Source organism: Dioscorea cayenensis, chromosome 9 (genome assembly GCF_009730915.1).
Source record: "Dioscorea cayenensis subsp. rotundata cultivar TDr96_F1 chromosome 9, TDr96_F1_v2_PseudoChromosome.rev07_lg8_w22 25.fasta, whole genome shotgun sequence".
Taxonomy (NCBI): domain Eukaryota; kingdom Viridiplantae; phylum Streptophyta; class Magnoliopsida; order Dioscoreales; family Dioscoreaceae; genus Dioscorea; species Dioscorea cayenensis.
The window spans coordinates 23,096,061-23,115,392 of record NC_052479.1 but is presented as its reverse complement, the minus strand read 5'-3'; the positions used below and the strand labels follow the sequence as shown (position 1 = coordinate 23,115,392).

General features: G+C 42.0%; 1 protein-coding gene and 1 non-coding gene across 2 annotated transcripts; one reads left to right on the top strand and one right to left on the bottom strand.

The window, feature by feature from the left end:
* The first annotated feature begins 6,872 nt into the window (after positions 1–6,872).
* On the top strand, positions 6,873–8,045 carry LOC120268590. Its single transcript, XM_039275919.1, has one exon. It carries the CDS (start codon positions 6,873–6,875, stop codon positions 8,043–8,045), a length of 1,173 nt encoding a protein of 390 aa, XP_039131853.1.
* Positions 6,969–7,075, bottom strand: LOC120269660. The gene has a single exon (XR_005539303.1). It is a non-coding gene; the product is annotated as a small nucleolar RNA R71 (small nucleolar RNA).
* Positions 8,046–19,332: the final 11,287 nt, after the last annotated feature.

Sequence of the window (19,332 nt, the reverse complement as noted above, 5' to 3'; positions counted from 1 at the left end):
AAGACACAATGTTGGGAGTTCTTGTTCAATTCAAGGACCAAGACACGAGAGGAGTTCATAAACGTGGAGATGTGTGTCAACTTCCAAGAAGATTCAAGTCAATTCACTAGTTGGAAGGGCACAAAGGCAGCCACATCTTCATGTTCCTTCTCTTTGTGAAGATTGCAAGACCTCTCAAAGATACGTCGATGAAGAAAAGTTTTATAGCCTACCACATGGACGTGTGCCCGGATATGTGGACTCAAAAGAAAAATGTTTGGACCGCGTTTTGCTAAAATTATTGTAGCAATACTGTAGCAAAATTCATGCAGCCCACACTGCCGCGTGGAAAATCGACACGGGCGCGTGAGGGCACGTGACAGGCGCGATCTAAGGCCTATAAATAGCCGTTTAGCCCTATTCTTTTTCATCTTTTGTGCGGCTCTTGAGGGGTGAGATGGCTGGGGTTTGGAAAGGAGGTCTTTGCAGCTTTGGAGGTGCTTCGTCACCAACTTTGGTCGATTCCTCCTCGGTCATAGCATCAAGGAAGCCACCGGTGAACCTAGCTTCGGAGTGGGTCCTTCAAGACGTCGAAGCTCTCCATCAAGGCCATTAGTTCATATATAAGGGGGTTTATTTCTATGGTTTTAATGTACTTTCATTCATTGATGGTGTGTTTTGTATGTTGCTCTATGGAGAGCTAAAACCCTAGAGTGTATTTGGGCTTGTGAACCCTAGGATTCTCATCTTTTGTGGATTTGCTTAGTGTTTCTATTTAATCCGAGTTTGATTAAGTTTTAATCTTGATTGTCTAATGCTTACTTGCCTTATTGATCTTTTGGTTGTTTGGTTTGCATGATTTGTTACCTTAGTGATAGAGAGGTCTCCATTAGGGTTAGAATCTCAAGATTGAAGAGAGTTGAGATGGTGAGTCATGAGATAGTGAGCATCCCCTTTCCTCCGATTGGTGTATTCTATCTCCGCTCCCTAAGCTCTATGCAACCATATTTGGTGTGAGGCGTGAGATTGAGAGATTTCTCACGGGGACCTTGTAGGGGTTAGGATCCTTCGTCGGGAATTAGGGTTGGATCAATCTTTAGAATCGGATACACCTCTTGGAATCCCTAGAGTATTTTGCGGTCATATGTGGTGTGAGGTGTTGAGATTGGAGTGATTTCTCCACCGGACCTCATAGGGGACTAGTATCAGTGATCGGGAGGCCAGATCCGATTATATTTGGATTTTCACGACTTAACTTACTCTTTATAGAAACACTTTGCTCATTCGGTACCTAATACCTGAATCCTAGGGGGAGCATTGCCCGAATACCCCACTTTTACTGATTGAGATCTTCATCCATTTCACCCTTGCATATTCATCTCCAAAGATTCATTTCTTCAGACATTAGATCACCACATCTTTCCATTTATCATTAGGATAGAAAGCGAGAAGAAGTTAGTACTAGTAGCCCCTGCTCCTCGTGGATTCGACTCACCCGACTCACCGGTATTTTATTACTTCTCGACACCCATGCACTCTGCGGTTTACACGCATATTCGTATCGTCTCAAGTTTTTGGCGCCATTGCCGGGGAACAGGATACTAGGAACGCTAGGACTTTTGTTGCTCTAGCCATTTATCTTTTTCATTTTATTTTTCTATTCCACACTTTCTTTTTCTTACATCTTTCTCATCAGTTTTTATTTTGTTTTCATCATTTTCACTCTATCTTCTTCCACCATTCTATTTTGTTTTATTTTGTCTTATTTACTTTCTCTTGCATGGAACTTGAATGATTATTAATCCAGTTGTAGATTTATATTTCAGGTTGATGCTCTCACTAGAAAAATTGATCAATTTATCAATGTTCATCAACAACACAATCCATATCGCATCAACTATCATCCAAATCAAAGGAGCTACCCAAACCTATTATGGGATATTGATGGACAACAATGGGAAGCACCTCAACAAGAACTTCAATAGGATGAGAAAGTTGAAGAAGATGTACTTCGTTGGAAAAGAGTGTTACCAAGATTTATTAAAGCAACCGATGCTCTGCTTCCAAAAATATTGAGGCCACATTAGTTGTCACGAGGTTCCATCAAAAACATTGAGCATCAATTAGAGAGATCTTGGATATGCTTGCTAAGGAAAAATGAAGAATTTGAACAAGCAAGGCAAGTGTCTCCGGGACATGATGAGGCCATGAGCACAATTGAAGAAGTTGGGCAAATTGAGTACATTGGTGTAGAAAAATGAAAAAGATAGAAGTTGAATATTATTTTTGAGATTTTGGATTGTGTGAATGAAGATTATGCTTGTGAGCTGAGGAAATTTTTCAAGGGATTTGCTAGTCTCATGTTCCTTTCAAGTTGAAAAATACACAAGAAGAAGCAAAACCCCAAGGTAATGGAACAAGCATTTCTCTTTGGGATTGATCAACTCTTACAATGCAAGAAAGAGACTTTGGGAAGGGAAGAAGATGTGGGTAGGAGATTGAAGCTCATCCAATGACCCACCCTATGCTAAGCTTGGACAATTCCCAACCCAAATTGTTTCCTTGGTGGCCAAAAGTAAGATGGTTGGACTCTCCAATTAATATTCCACCCCGACAATTAGATTCTTGGTTTAAAGGTTGAGAAACTATCTTGGTAATCCTTGTGGATGAGTGACACACCATGAGGGTTAGACAAAGCTTGGCTAGAGAGGGTCGAGAGGGTGAGTTGAGATGTAGCAGAACATCCCCTTTCCCTTCCGATGTGATTTATTCTACCTCCATGTTCAAAGAGTTCTTTGTAGTCACAATAGAGTGAAATGCTAAAAGACAAACTCCATTGCGGCTTAGTTGCATGAGCAACAGAAATAAGTGTTGAAGTAATCCTTAGTGTTGGGTCTTAATTGAGACTAGGGGTCTTTCGCCTGGTGATAAGTGCTTGTGCGATATGAATGTGAAGCGTTCATTTCTTATGTTGAGCATTACTTTTCTCAAGGTTTTACACTAATATGTGTGTTTTTATGGTACTTTCGCGCAGGTAGGGTTGTGAGGCCAAGTATGAAGGAAAGAAGCCAATGTGGATTACAATGCACCGATTTTGGAGGAAATCTTGCTAAGGTTCAAACGCGAAGACATAGGTCGATGTGAGATGCTAGAGTGTGTGCCAACCTCCCTCAGTATTCGAGTTGGCACATCCATTTGAGGCGCAAAGGCAGATCACACTCGAGCATTCCGACTTATGCACATAGAACAAGAGCTTCACCAACATGCCTATCATTGAAGATGCAAGTGATCCACGACGTGAACGTGTGCCCGCTTATGCTATCTCGAGCGAAAGTATGGATTCGGGAAGATATTCGTGTGGATACTATAGCAGTAGCATTGCAAAGAACACGGCAGTAAAAGAACTCAGCAAAGACTGCTCACACCGGCCGAGAGAATAGAGTTCGAGGATCCACACGGGCGTGTGGAAATTATCCACGCCCGTGTAGTCGCCCGATTCCAGCCCTATTTAAAGCCGAATCAGCCCCGATTTTAGGATTTTTTCCCCATCTTTTCCCCAACTTGAGAGAGGGCTTCGGCTAGGGTTTCGAGAGGTATTGGCCAAGGTTTTGGAGAGGTTCTACGGCTCCAACATTGTGATTCCTTAGGAAGAAGGTTGGTAGGGGAGCTTCCGTCGAGGCGTATCCTATACCGGATGAAGGAATCCTTTGACGACGAGTAGATGACTTTCCACAAGACCATCGACACGACTATCGAGGTGGTTTCTTTATGGATTCATTGCTTTTACATTCTATTTCTTTCATTGTACTTAGCTCCATGGAGAGCTAAACCCCTAGTGGGAACTCGGGTATTGTGAACCCTAGGATGTATTTGTTTCTTTGAACTTCTTTATTATACTTTTAATAAATTGATGTTTATTGTGAGTTCCAACCTTGAATGCTTGATTGTATAAACATTTCTGATAAACACCTAAATGTACGTATTTTATACATATTGATCTTGTATTATTTGTGTATATCTTGATGAATTGATGCCCGTTTGAGTATAAATTTGTGCTTTTGGTGTTGCAGAGCATAAATGTGCCAAATGTATCTCAAAAATGCAAATTGGATGAATTCGACACCGAAAACGGCATTTTTGGGGTCCCAAAGACCGTAGCGCAATGTAGTCGATCACTATTTATGCTGCGGGCATTTGGCTGTGAGCTTCACGGGCTCCATGCGCCCGCATGGATGCCCGCATGGATGCCCGGGATATAAATAAAACCGATTTTTCTAGGGCAAAGGGAGGAGTTTTTTTGGGAGAGTTCTTGGAGCCGATTTTCACCAGTCTTTTAGGAGGCAAGATCACACGCTTTTGGAGAAGGGAAATCAAAGGGAGAATCTCGGTTTTGCCTAGATCTTCATCGATCTCTTCTTTGGGAGTTTGTAGATTTGACTTTAGGAAGTCGCCCTCATCACGGCGTCCATGGAAGCATTTCCACCTAGCTTGGCTTGTCTTCCTACTTCTATTGTTTGAGGGAGTTTTCTTATGCCATTTGTAGTTGTTTTCATGGACTTGTTGCTTGTATTTGTTTGCATGGATGAGTAGACTCTCAAGGTCACCGGATGCCGTGAACCTTGGGGTGAACTATGTATTTGGATGATTTAATTTTGTCTATTGCAATTGTTGTGTATTTGTGATTCATTCTTGGTGCATTTGATGTGTTGCTTACATGAGAACTCAGTAAAACCAACTCGCTAGGGTTGTACTTGGTAGCGTGACCATCGCCTCTTGTACTAGACACACCAAGTTTGAAGGGATTCATGTACGAATACGCCGTGACCATCGGGTATTCTCAGCACTCCCTCCACCATTAGGGGCTAGACCAAGTTGTGTTCCGGCCCTAATTAGGGATTTCCCACTTGTTAATGCAATCGTATGTAGGATTTGATCGTAAGGAATTCTCGTGTCAATACTTATACCGCATTAGGGGTTAATTGCGTGACCATCGGGTTGATCTAATTTAGGAAATCTCTAGGTCCAAAACCTTCAATTGCATGACATTCTTAGCATCCTTTGCACTTTAGTAGCCCCTAGGGAATCAGTATCCGTGACCGCTTTCTTTTTCCCCGATTTTATACCCCTACCTTATCATAGACTCCATTTTTTTAGTTCTTTTATTTCAAGTAATAGATTAGAGAAACCCTTCAATCATTCGGCTAGACAATACGCAAAGAGAAAGTAAGAGTAGATTCTTGGGGCCTGGGGAATACGACCCTCTCGTGCTCGCATCGAGGGGTATTACTTGACGACTCTGCTCACTTGCGGGTCGCTCATCAATTTCCCCTAGAGTGACACTAGGGTTGAGAGTTCTTGTTGGTAACCTTGTGAGTGAGTGACACACCATGAGCATTAGACAAAGCTAGGTTGGAGAGGGTTGAGAGGGTGAGTCGAGAGGTACAGGAGCGTCCCCTTTCCTCTCCGGCGTGATAAATTCTACCTCCGTTCCTCAAGTTCTTTGCGGTCATAATAGAGTGAATGGTCTAAGGGATGACTTTCCACCTAGACCAAAGGGTTAGGTCTATAATAAGGAAGAGATTTATCACTTGGAATCCCTAGAGCTCATTGCAACTCTATGCGAGTGCGAGGTGTTGAGATTGTTCGATTTCTCCTCCGGGACATTATAGAGTTAGGCATAGTTGACCTTAGATTTGGGACTATGTAATTAAGGATTTCCACGACTCACCATTGCATTGATTAGAAAGCATAATAGAGGGTTCTTGTACTTGAAACAATTATCCTAGGCGGAGCATTATCCAGGTACCCCATCTTTATCGATTGCCTTACCCCTTCTTTACTTTTGCTCTCTTACTTGTTTCTTTTACTGTTGAGAATTGAATCATTGTCACACTCATTATCATTGATATTTCACATACCGGATTAGGGGTTAATGGCCGTGACCATCGGGTTGATCTAATTTAGGAAATCTCTAGGTCCAAACCTTCAGTTGCATGACATTCTTAGCATCCTTTGCACTTTAGTAGCCCCTAGGGAATCCGCATCCGTGACCATTTCTTTCCCCTGATTTTATACCCCTACCTTATCATAGACTCCATTTGTAGTTCTTTTATTTCAAGTAATAGATTAGAGAAACCCTTCAAATCATTCGGCTAGACAATACGCAAAGAGGAAGTAAGAGTAGATTCTTGGGCCCAAGGAATACGACCCTCTCGTGCTCGCACGAGGGGTATTACTTGACGACTCCGTGCACTTGCGGATCGCTCATCAAGTTTTTGGCGCCGTTGCCGGGGAACCACAAGGAATACTCGGAAAACTTAGAGTTTATTGATTTAGCCATTGTTTCTTTTATTTTGTTCATCTGCTTCTTTTTGTACATATATTTCCATTTCACTTGTTCTTATTTTATTTTATTATCTCGTACTTATATCCTGATTATTGGCTTTCAATATTGTGCAAGGTACCATCTTATGACACGTGCAAATCAAACAAATCTAGTAGAACCTATCGACGAAATTGAGAGAACCTTGCATCAAAGATTGAGAGAGGTGGCTCAGAGTTCAGAACATCAAGGAACACGGGTTGAGATTAGTGAACCTTTAGTCATGGCAGAACCAAGGCGTACCTTGTCTGATTATGAAAGGCCCTCGGCTCATCGGTGAGGAATTTAGTGTGCATGCTCCCACCGTGCCGGCTAATAACATTGAAATCAAAGCAAGCACAATTGGGATGGTCCAAAATTCTGTACAATTTGACGGGCTAGCTGATGAAGACCCGCATGCGCATTTGTCTCGCTTCCTCCAAATTTGTTCCACCTTCAAGATTAACTCAGTGTCCGATGATGCGATAAGATTGAGATTATTCCCTTTCAGTCTAAGGGAGCAAAGATATAGATGGCTCACGTCATTAGCACCAGTGGTCGATCACCACTTGGAAGGAAATGGTGGACAAATTTCTTATGTAGGTATTTCCCACCAAGCAAAGCCGCTAGATTGAGGCAAGAGATTTCTGCATTCCGACAAGGGGACTCCGAGACACTCTTTGAGGCACATGAGAGATTCAAGGATCTCCTACGCAAGTGTCCCCATCATGGCTTTTCCTCGTGGATGAGGATCCAGACGCTTTGCAATGGCCTGAATTATGCAACCAGACAGCTCATCGATGCTGCAGCGGGGGGGTCATTGAGTAGTAAAACCCCTGAGAATGCTGAAATCTTGATTAAAAACATGGCAAGTAATGAGTGTCATTGGTCTACTAGGCAAAAACCCCCTAAGGCAGCTAGAATTTATGAGATAAATGACAACACTGAGCTAGCCGCCAAGGTTGAGGCCCTAACAAAGAGATTTGATCAGTTTGTGTTGGGTACGAGCTCAAATTCTGGTGCAGTTTTGTCTTGCGAGACTTGTGGGACCGGGCATGCTACTGTTCAGTCCCCAATTTCAATAGCCTTAGATACCCCAGTTGAGACAGTTGATTATGTTGGGGGAGCTCCCAGAGGCCCGGGGAATCCTTATGGAAACACATATAATCCGGGGTGGAGGAATCACACAAATTTTTCTTGGGGTCAACAACAGCAACATCGGCCCCCGCAACCACAGGGACTTCCACCTCAATCTCTTCAGCAGCCCGAGAAGAAGTTCACTACTAAAGATGTGTTAGCGAGATTTATGATCAGTACCGAGGCAAAATTTGTGAACATCAACAATCAATTCGCTGAAGTGAACACTGTTTTGAGGAATGTTCAGGCCTCCATTCAATCATTGGATAACCAAGTTGGGCAACTTGCTAGGGTAAATTCGGAGCGCCCACCGGGTAGCTTACCTAGTAACACTGAAAATAATCCGAGGGAGCATTTGAAAGCCGTCACTCTCAAGAGAGGGAAACAGGTGGAAGCACGAGCCGAGGAGGGCTCAAGCACTAAAAAGAATGGGGTAGCCATACAGGAAGACCCTAAGCCATCTGAGAGTGAAGTTGAAGGAAGAAAGGAAAAGCAAGATGAGGAAACCCTTCAACTACCAACACCAAAGGGTGCCGAGTACAAGCCGGTCATTCCCCTATGCGGCTAGGTTGAAAGCAAGATAAAGAAGAGGCTCAATTCAAGAAATTCCTTAATGTATTCAAGCGGGCTGCACATAAACATCCCTCTTGTTGAAGTGTTAACTCAAACGCCCAAGTATGCAAAGTTTATGAAAGACCTGCTGACTAACAAGAGAAAATTGGAGGAATTAGAAATAGTTGCATTACCACGGAACTGCTCTGCCGTGATTCAGAGGAAGCTCCCTAAGAAATTAACTGATCCCGGGAGTTTCATTATTCCATGTGTGATTGGGGAAGGCATACAAGAAAAGGCTTGGCAGATTCTGGGGCCAGCATCAATGTAATGCCCTACAAGCTATTTTTGAAACTAGGATTGGAAGACATGAGGCCGACAAGGATGACAATACAGCTTGCAGACCGGTCCATAAAGAAGCCCCTTGGTGTCGTTGAGGATGTGCTAGTTAGAGTTGACAAGCTTATTATCCCGATGGATTTTGTTATTCTTGATGTGGATGATGATGTTGAAGTCCCATTGATCCTCGGGCAACCATTTCTTAACACCGCCGGTGCCCTCATTGATGTAAACGGGGGAAGAATGACATTGAGAGTGGGGGATGAGGAAGTCATCCTTACACTCCCCGCTGCTATGAAACACATCTTGGACCATGATGATCCCCTCTATTTTACTGACGAAACTGATATGATTATTACTGATTGTGTGCAGGAGGTCTTGGCGATTAACCCCTTGGATGAAATCTTGGAAGGAATGGATGGCGATGAGTGCAAGGGGAACAATCCATCTCCCACACAAGTAAAGCAGGTGGCCTATGTGGGGGCATTTCCGTGGCCGAATAATAAGAAGAAATCAACCACTAGAAAAATTTGGTGCAAGAGGGACAAGAAACAGAAATTGGGGATGAATTGCACACTATCACCACCATGGGAGATCGATCGACTATTCTTCGAGGGGAAGGGTAAATTCCGTGTCTTTTCATGCCTCTCGATGAGTTTCCCATCTTGGAGCACTTCTCTTGGACTTGGAGGTAAGTCCCCACCATTTGATCCACCTTGAGGTAAGAAAAAGGTACGTCGAGCTAATGACGTAAAACAAGCGCTTCTTGGGAGGCAACCCAAGTTTTAATGTATTCATGTTTCATTTTTCGTATTTTACATGTTTGTTGAGTTTATTCATGAAGCTTGTGTTTGTGTTGTGTTTGTATTATTGTTTGTTGAATGATCCGTGCTTGTCTTATATTTGTGAATCTTATCTAGTGCTTTGGCATTGTTTGGTTGTGTTTCAATGCATGTTTTCATGTTATAGATGTTGTAAACTAGTTTTGTTCTAAGTTACATGGGAGCCATGCCAAAATTTTATTTTTCCAGGTCCATACGGGCTGTATACGGCCCGTATGGACCATTTTTCTGCTCCCCAAGGGCCTCACGGGTGCCATGCGCCCGTGAGGCAGCCCGTGAGGCTTACAGCCTCATGGGCTAGAGAAGCTACGTAAATCCTCACGGGCTCCATGCGCCCGCATGGAGCCCAGTATGGCTTGTGGGCTGAAATTTCCAGCTTTAAGTAGCCACCTTTCTCTCCCTTGTTCTCACTCGTTTTTCATCCATTTTCTTTCATTCTTTCACCATTTTTCTTCATTTTTCTTCCTCTTCACTCCTCTCCTACCTCTTCCAACTTAGATCTTGTGGATTAATTGAAGTTTTACCATCTATTTCACTGATCTTCATTGATTCAAGCTTTGAAGCCCTAGTTTTTGTTGTGGAGCAACCTTGCCTCTTCTTCTTGATTGTGCATGCATATCTTACTTTAAACCATGAGGAATGTTGTATGGTTGTTTGATGCTTAATTTATTTAAATTTTTATCCATGGTTTGTAAATTTTTGGGCTTCAAAATCTGGGGAAATTCTTGCCAAATTTCAGTCTGTGCTACAGTAACTTTTGAATGTTGCTTATCTTGAATTTGTTTGACACTTGTAGCATCCTTGAAACCCCCAGAAACACTTGCACTAGAGAGATTTAAGCATCATGACATTGATTGAACAAATGACTTGCATGGACTTTGTTTTCATAGTTTTTAGAGTTTTTGTTTGTGTGTTCTCCCTACATATTCATTGGTGAGATGAACTATATTTTTTTTGACATTTGCAGGATTATCAGGACATGAGCTTTATTCTCACCACCCCTTAAGAATTGAATTGAACCTACCCCTTGTTCATGCATGCATTGCACAATCTTCATCAACAAAATGGGGCAGTCTCTTTACCCTTCCCTTTCATGCTTGATTTAATTATTATGAATTCTACACCATGTTCTGCTGATTAGTGTACATTGAGGGCAATGTACAATTCTAGGTGTGGGGATGGGCTATTTGCATGCTTACTTCACCGGTGATAGCAATGATTTATTGTTAAGAACCTCCTGGCTTGAATGAATGATAGTAATGAGTTGTAGTGTTATTTGTGCTATAAGGAAGTCATGTCTTCTTTCTAGTGTTTTCTTCACAGCTTTTGACACAAGATTTCATCGTTGTTTGCCCCAGCTAACCCACTACTTTGATTTAAAGTGTTAGAGTGGTAAATTCATCCCTCAATGGTCTTTTTAAGAGCTTTTTGGTTCTTTTTGTTCATTTTACTTTATCCCTAAGTGAAGTTTTGCATGAAAGTGCTCCGGAGACATGTAAAAATGAGTCTATGTCAAGTATTCCTCTGCTAATTTAGCATGAATGCGCCTATGTAGACCGTAATCAAGTAGGTTGGGTGGCTCTTGTGCCTAATCAGCATGTGCATCCTTCTGAAAGATTATAAGTTATTTTGTGCAGTCTACGTTAGCCGGACTCGGAAAAAAAAAAAGAAAAAGAGTCTGTGTTCTCTTGAACTCTTTTCATGCATTCACTTAGAAATTGAAGTGTTGACTCGTGGGACCGAAGGACTCTTAACTCGTTATTGAGGGTGCCTTTTAACATTTCTAACACCGGTAGTCATTGAATGTGGCGTGAAGAGGGAGAGCGAGGGATGAAGTATTTACACACACTCACGAGGAAAGCACTCTAGAGGACTCATGACTATCTCTACTGAGTTGGTTATTGTGCAACTCATTTTCTTGATTTCGTTTCATCTGTCCCCGTGGGGTTTTTCACTACTTGAGCTTGAGGTTGTATATTTAGCCGTTTATCTTCTTGCCCCTATTCTTTTATGTGTGTTTGCTTGGGGACAAGCAAACGATTAGGTGTGGGATGTTTGATAAACGCCTAAATGTACATATTTTATACGTATTGATCTTGTATTATTTGTGTATATCTTGATGAATTGATGCCCGTTTGAGTATAAATTTGTTCTTTTGGTGTTGCAGAGCATAAATGTACCGAATGTAGCTCAAAAATGCAAATTGGATGAATTCGACACCGAAAACGGCATTTTTGGGGCCCCAGCACTGTAGCGTTACTGTAGCTGATCACTATTTATGCTGCGGGCATTTGGCTGTGAGCTTCACGGGCTCCATGCGCCCGCATGGATGCCCGCATGGATGCCCGGGATATAAATAAAACCGATTTTTCTAGGGCAAAGGGAGGAGTTTTTGGGAGAGTTCTTGGAGCCGATTTTCACCAGTCTTTAGGAGGCAAGATCACACGTTTTGGAGAAGGGAAATCAAAGGGAGAATCTCGGTTTTGCCTAGATCTTCATCGATCTCTTCTTTGGGAGTTTGTAGACGACGAGGGAAGCCGCCCCCATCGCGGCGTCCGTGGAAGCATTTCCACCTAGCTTGGCTTGTCTTCCTACTTCTATTGTTTGAGGGAGTTTTCTTATGCCATTTGTAGTCGCTTTTTCATGGACTTGTTGCTTGTATTTGTTTGCATGGATGTAGTAGACCCCAAGGTCACCGGATGCCGGTGAACCTTAGGGGTGAACTTGTGTATTTGGATGATTTAATTTTTGTCTATTGCAATTGTTGTGTATTTGTGATTCATTCTTGGTGCATTTGATGTGTTGCTTACATGAGAACTCAGAAACCAACTGCTAGGGTTGTACTTGGTAGCGTGACCATCGCCCTTGTACTAGACACACCAAGTTTGGAAGGGATTCATGTACGAATACGCCGTGACCATCGGGTATTCTCAGTACCCCTCCACCATTAGGGGCTAGACCAAGTTGTGTTCGGCCCTAATTAGGGATTTCCCACTTGTTAATGCAATCATATGAGGATTTGATCAGAAGGAATTCTGTGTCAATACTTATACCAGATTAGGGGTTAATTGCCGTGACCATCGGGTTGATCTAATTTAGGAAATCTCTATGTCCAAACCTTCAATTGCATGACATTCTTAGCATCCTTTGCACTTTAGTAGCCCCTAGGGAATCCGTATCCGTGACCATTTCTTTCCCCTAATTTTATACCCCTACCTTATCATAGACTCCATTTTTAGTTCTTTTATTTCAAGTAATAGATTAGAGAAACCCTTCGAATCATTCGGCTAGACAATACGCAAAGAGGAAGTAAGAGTAGATTCTTGGGCCCAGGGAATACGACCCTCTCGTGCTCGCACGAGGGGTATTACTTGACGACTCTGTTCACTTGCGGGTCGCTCATCAATTTCCCCTAGAGTGACACTAGGGTTGAGAGTTCTTGTTGGTAACCTTGTGAGTGAGTGACACACCATGAGCGTTAGACAAAGCTAGGTTGGAGAGGGTTGAGAGGGTGAGTCGAGAGGTACAGGAGCGTCCCCTTTCCCCTCTGGCGTGATAGATTCTACCTCCGTTCCTTAAGTTCTTTGCGGTCATAATAGAGTGAATGGTCTAAGGGATGACTTTCCACCTAGACCAAAGGGTTAGGTCTATAATAAGGAAGAGATTTATCACTTGGAATCCCTAGAGCTCATTGCAACTCTATACGAGTGCGAGGTGTTGAGATTGTTCGATTTCTCCTTAGGGACATTATAGAGTTAGGCATAGTTGACCTTAGATTTGGGACTATGTAATTAAGGATTTCCACGACTCACCATTGTATTGTTTAGGAAGCATAATAGAGGGTTCTTGTACTTGAAACAATTATCCTAGGCGGAGCATTATCCGGGTACCCCATCTTTATCGATTGCCTTACCCCTTCTTTACTTTTGCTCTCTTACTTGTTTGCTTTTACTGTTGAGAATTGAATCATTGTCACACTCATTATCATTGATATTTCACATAGCTAAGAATTGAATTAAGTATTTTTATGCCCTATTCTCTGTGGATTCGATACCCGCTCACCCGGGATTATTACTTCGACAAACCCGTGCACTTGTAGGATATACACAAGGGGACCATGTCACTGGACCAAAGGGTTAGATCTATATTTGGGAATAGGGTTTATCACTTGGAGTCCACACATACTCATGCAACCCCACACAATGTGAGGCGTCAAGAGTATCCTTTTCCACCGGGACATAATATGAGGGTTAGTCATGGTTCACCTTAAGTTTGGAATCATGTGTCTTAAGATTTCCATGACTCATTAAACATCAGTTAGGAGACATAATGATTGGTCATGCACTTGAAACAATAGTCCTAGTGTGAGCAAGGTCTGGGTACCCTATTTGCCATCGATTGCCTATCCTATTATTCTATTTTGTCTCTTTCTTCTTTACTTTATTTCTATTTGCATTGATATTATTCATGACAATGACCCTTGTGTGTGACCCGCAAGTGCACGGGTTTGTCAAAGTAATAAATTCCAGGTGAGTCGGGTATCGTATCTATAGGGAATTGTTATAAAAAATATAAAGATTGCTATTTAACTATTGACAAGATCCCCTTGCGTATATCCCCCAAGTGCACAGGTTTGTCGAAGTAATAATCCTGGATGAGCGGGTATCGAATCCACAGGGAATAGGGAATAAAAACACTTGATCCACTTCTTAGCTATGTGAAAGATCAGTAGTGATAAGTGTGACAATGATTCAATTCTCAAAAGTAAAAACAACAAGTAAGAGAGCACGAGTAAAGGAGGAGGTAAGGAAATCGATAAATATGGGGTACTCGGATAATGCTCCGCCTAGGACAATCGTTCAAGTGCAAGAACCCTCTATTATGCTTCCTAATCAATGCAATGGTGAGTCATGGAAATCCTTAAATACATAGTCCCAAATCTAAGGGCAACTATGCCTAACTCTATAATGTCCCGGATGAGAGATTAGATAACCTCTCAACCTCGCACACGAATAGAGTTGCAATGAGCTCTAGGGATTCCAAGTGATAAATCTCTTCCTAATTATAGACCTAACCCTTTGGTCGAGGTGAAAGGTCACTAACAATGATTAAGCCCTAGATACTAAGATCACCTCAACGCTTCACTCCGTTGCACGCGCAACTAAGCCCCAGCAAAGGGTCATCCCTTAGACCATTCACTCTATTATGGACACAAAGGACTCGAGGAACGGAGGTAGAATCTATCACGTCGGAGGGGAAAGGGGACGCTCCTGTACCTCTCGACTCGCCCTCTCAACCCTCTCCAATCTAGCTTTGTCTAACGCTCGTGGTGTGTCACTCACTCACAAGGTTACCAACAAGAACTCTCAACCCTAGTATCACTCTAGAGGAAATGTTCATACAATCAAGTATTCAAGGTTGGAACTCACAACAAACATCAATTAATTGAAAGCATAATAAAGAGATTCAATGAAACAAATAGATCCTAGGGTTCGCAAATACCCAAGTACCCACTAGGGGTTTAGCTCTCCATGGAGCTAAATACAGATATAGAATGTAAAAACAATGAATCCATAGAGAAACCCCCTCAATAGTCATGTCGATGGTCTTGTGGAAAGTCCTCTACTCGTCGTCCAAGGATTCCCTTGTCCGGTATAGGATATGCCTCGACGGAAGCTCCCCTACCAACCTTCTTCCAAAGGAATGGCGATGTCAGAGCCGTAGAACCTATCCAAAACCCTAGCCAATACCTCTTAAAACCCTAGCCAAAACCCTCTCTCGAGTTGGGGAAAAGATGGAAAAAGAATCTGAAATCGGGGCTGAATCGGCTTTAAATAAGGCTGGAATCAGGAATCCACACGCCCCTGTGGGCGCCCCTATGGAATTTCCACACGGGCGTGGGTAATTTCCACACGCCCGTGCGGATTCTCTGAAACTGTCATTTTCAGCCTTCTGTGAACAGTAACTGCTACAATGATTGTCTACAGTAGCCTACGGGGAAATCTTGTGCCCCTCCAAATGGTTGATGGAATGATGGATAAGTTGATGGAAATCTTGTTCTATGTGCATAAGTCGGAGTGCTTGAGTGTAACTGCCCTTGTGCCCCTCCAAATGGTTGTGCAAACTCAAATACGGGGAGGTTGGCACACACTCTAGCATCTCGCACCCGACTTATATCTTCGCGTTTGAACTTTAGCAAGATTTCCTCCAAAATCGGTACATTGTCATCCACATTGGCTTTTTTCCTTCATAATTGGTTTCACAACCCTACCTGCATAAAAGTAACATAAAAACACACATATTAGTGTAAAAACACGAGAAAAGCAATGCTCAACATAAGGAAAGAACGCTTCGCATTCATATCGCACAAGCACTTATCAACTATGATGAAGATGAATCAATAATAGTGTGAATAAAATTAATGTGAAAAGAATTAAAAGAAATAAGAAAGAGAGGCATGATAAAATGAGAGGAAAGGCAATCTATAAAAAATGGGGAACTCGGATAATGCTCCCCCTAGGACTATTGTTTCAAGTGCAAGAATAACTATTATATCTCCTCACTGATGCTTAATGAGTCATGGAGATCCTAAAATACATGGTCCGAAACATAAGGTCAACCGTGACTAACTCTACACTATGCCCCGTGGAGAAATCGCTTAGTCTCAACACCTCACATTGTGTAAAATTGCAAGAAGCTCTAGGGATTCCAAGCAATAGACCCTATTCCTATATATAGATCTAACCCTTTGGTAAAGGCGAAAGACCCCTACTCACAATTAAGCCCCAAATACTAAGGATTACTTCAATGCTCCACTCTGTTGCTCTCGCAACTAAGCCCCAGCGGAGTTCCTTTCTTAGCACTTCACTCTATTGTGAAAGCAAAAAAACTCTATGAACATGGAGGTAGGATAAATGACACTGGAGGGGAAAGGGGACGCACTGCTACCTCTTAACTCACCCTCTCAACCCTCTCCAATCTACCTTTGTCTAACCCTCGTGGCTTGTCACCCATCCACAAAGGTTACCAAGATGAACTCCCAACCCTAGTGTCACTCTAAGGGAGAAATCATTCAACAAGCATTCAAGATTGAAACTCAATTAAAAACATCAATTAAGGAAGGCATACTAATAGGTCAAAGAAACATTAACATCCTAGGGTTTACTGATAAGTGTCTAAATGTATTTATTTTATTATATGTATTTGTTATTGCTGGCATGTACTTTTATAAGGATTGATGCCCGTTTTATGCTTAATGGCTTATTATTTGGTTAATAGGGCATGAAAGTGCCATGGAAGATACAGAGATATGATTTGGGCATAAAAAAAGAAGAAAACCAGGTCACGGTACTATAGTGTATTTAATGTAGCATATTACTGTACATGGAGTGTTGTAGCAAGATCACTGTAGAAACTATTGTAGCACCTGGATGATTTTCGAGGCAGGAATTGATCCTAGCTATACGGCCTCAATGTTGCCCAGGATTAACCCCGGGATGAACACTATAGGAAGGGAAGATGTGGTTTTGCTTGATTCATACTGCCTAAATGAGGCCATCATAGACCCCGTCATTGACCCGGTATAGACCCCCTCATCCCCTCATTGACTCAGTACAGATCGCTTTTGGGAGTTTGGAGTCTCATTTTTTTAGCCTCATACGACCTCCACTGGGGGGTATGCTTAAGGTATAAGGAAGCATTTGGAGTGTTCTCTTGAGACTTTTTGGGCAGCCAACAATTGGGAGGAAGAAAGAGGAGAACGAAGACATCTTTAATGAGCTTTGCTTGAGGCTTGGAGGTGATCAAGGGCTTGAAATTTAAGGGGAGAGCTTTATCATCAAGGGAGGAGGACCATTCGGCATTCATTGGGCTAGAGGAAGCATTATTCGGCCGGCATTGCTATTCTTTATCATAATTCAGACCAAGGAGTGCCATGTATGCATTTGTTTATTGGTTTTTATTGAGTTTGTTATACTTGTTTGTATGATGCCACACTAGACCCCAAGGCCACTCGGATGTAGGTGAACCTTGGGGGATTCATCTTGTATTTTGGATGCTATACTTTAATTTGAAATGCATTGGGTTGATTTATTTCTTGCTCATTGTTCTTCATGTCTAGAACTATAAAACATAGAGATCCTTGGTTGTTTGTTGAGTTGTACATGTAGATGTGACCTACTCGCATGTACTAGATCATTAATGAGCTTAAAGGGGTATTCTTGGATTGACATGCTAAGAAATTAGATGTTAGTAGCCCCTCCGAATCTTAAGGATAGACTTAGGGTAAGTGTGTCCTTATAGCCGGATTTCCCTACACCTAATGTGATCGTAGGAATGTGATTTGAGAGAGAACTCTATTGACATTCGTATGGGATTTGGATTCAATCACTGAGAAACTAGGATTGGACTAATCTTGAGATCCTTTGGTATAAATCACTCCTACCTTACTTTTACTGTGCATCCATATATCATGATGACCCCTCAAGGGGATCCTCATTCCCTAGGCCTCTATATCTCATTGTTGCTCTTGTGATTTCCTGTGTTGACTGTACTATTTATTCTTGCAAGTTGTTTATACTATTGCACTTGTTAGAGTAGTAAAAGATGCTTAAATTGTATGGTTAGATAATAGGTGATGGAGGAGTAATAGAAGCTCTTTAGCCCTGTGGAATACAACCCCTGTGTCAATCACAGGGTATTACATGGCAATCCCATACACTTGTGGATGAGCAATCAAGTTTTTGGCGCCATTGCCGGGGACATTAAGGAATTCTAGGAAACTTCTAACTTGTTGCTATAACCATTTTTCATTTCTTTTATTTCTTTTTTAGCTTAACTTTTTATATCTTTATTGACTTTACAAGGTACTGTGCATGACACGAGCAAATCCATCAAACCTAGTCTAACCTGACAGTGAAATTGAAATAACCATACATCGAGGATAAAAGGAGGTTGGAGAGGATTCATCATGGCAAGTTTGGACTCTACACAAGGGGGTGAACAAATTATGGCTGATATCTAGAATGATTAGTTACCACACAGACAACACTTATTCCACATATATGACAATTCTGCTTCCATATTTAGACAATGGGAAGGCTCAGTTACAATAGATGAAAATAATATCTCGAAGGCAATGCTCATAGGCTTCATGAATTCTAGTAAAGTTCTATCAAAAGAAGAGGTTGGTATCCTGACTGATTTTACTGCACTGGACATAGAAAAACCGCAAGTGACACGACCAAATATGCGTGTAAACCGGAAGTGCACGGGTGTCGAAGTAATAATACCCAGGTGAGAGGATAGTCAAATCCACAGGGAATAGTTCTTAGAACCACCAAGATTACTATTTAACTAGAATAAAAGTATGTTGATAGTGATGTGAAAACAAACTCAATGCAAATGAAAATAAGAAAAGATAAAGGAGGAGCAAGTAAAAGATAGGGGAGGCAATCTACGATAAATGGGGTACCCGGATATTGTTAAGCCTAGGACAATCGTTTCAAGTGCAAAATACTCTATTATGCTTTCTCACTAATGCATTAATGAGTCATGGAGATTCTTTAATACATGGTCCCAAATCTAAGGTCAACCATGCCTAACTCTATACATGTCCCAGAGGAGAAATTGAATAACCTCTCAACCTCGCACTCGTATAGAAACGTAATGAGTCCTAGGGATTCCAGGTGATAAATTCTCTTCCTAGAAGTAGACCTGACACTTTGGTCCAGGTAAAAGGTCCCTAGCCACAATTAAGTCCTAGGTGCTAAAATCACATCAACGCTTCACTCCGTTGCCTCTACAACTAAGCCCCAGTGGAAGGTCATCCCTTAGCCCATTCACTCTACTATGACAACAAAGAGCTCGAGGAAATGAAGGTAGAATAAATCACAATAGAGGGTAAAGGGGACGCTCCGCTACCTCTCGACTCACCCTCTCAATCCTCTCCAATCTAGCTTTGTCTAACTCTCGTGGTGTGTCACTCACTCACAAGGGTTACCAACAAGAACTCTCAACCCTATTATCACTCTAAGGGAGTATTCACTCAATCAAGCATACAAGATTGAAACTCAATTAAAACATCAATTAATTGAAAGCATAATAAAAAGGTTCAATGAAACG

Bases quoted from the DNA above. Each gene is read 5' to 3' on its own strand.
- LOC120268590 (XM_039275919.1), top strand. From the start codon at position 6,873: ATGGCTCACGTCATTAGCACCAGTGGTCGATCACCACTTGGAAGGAAA.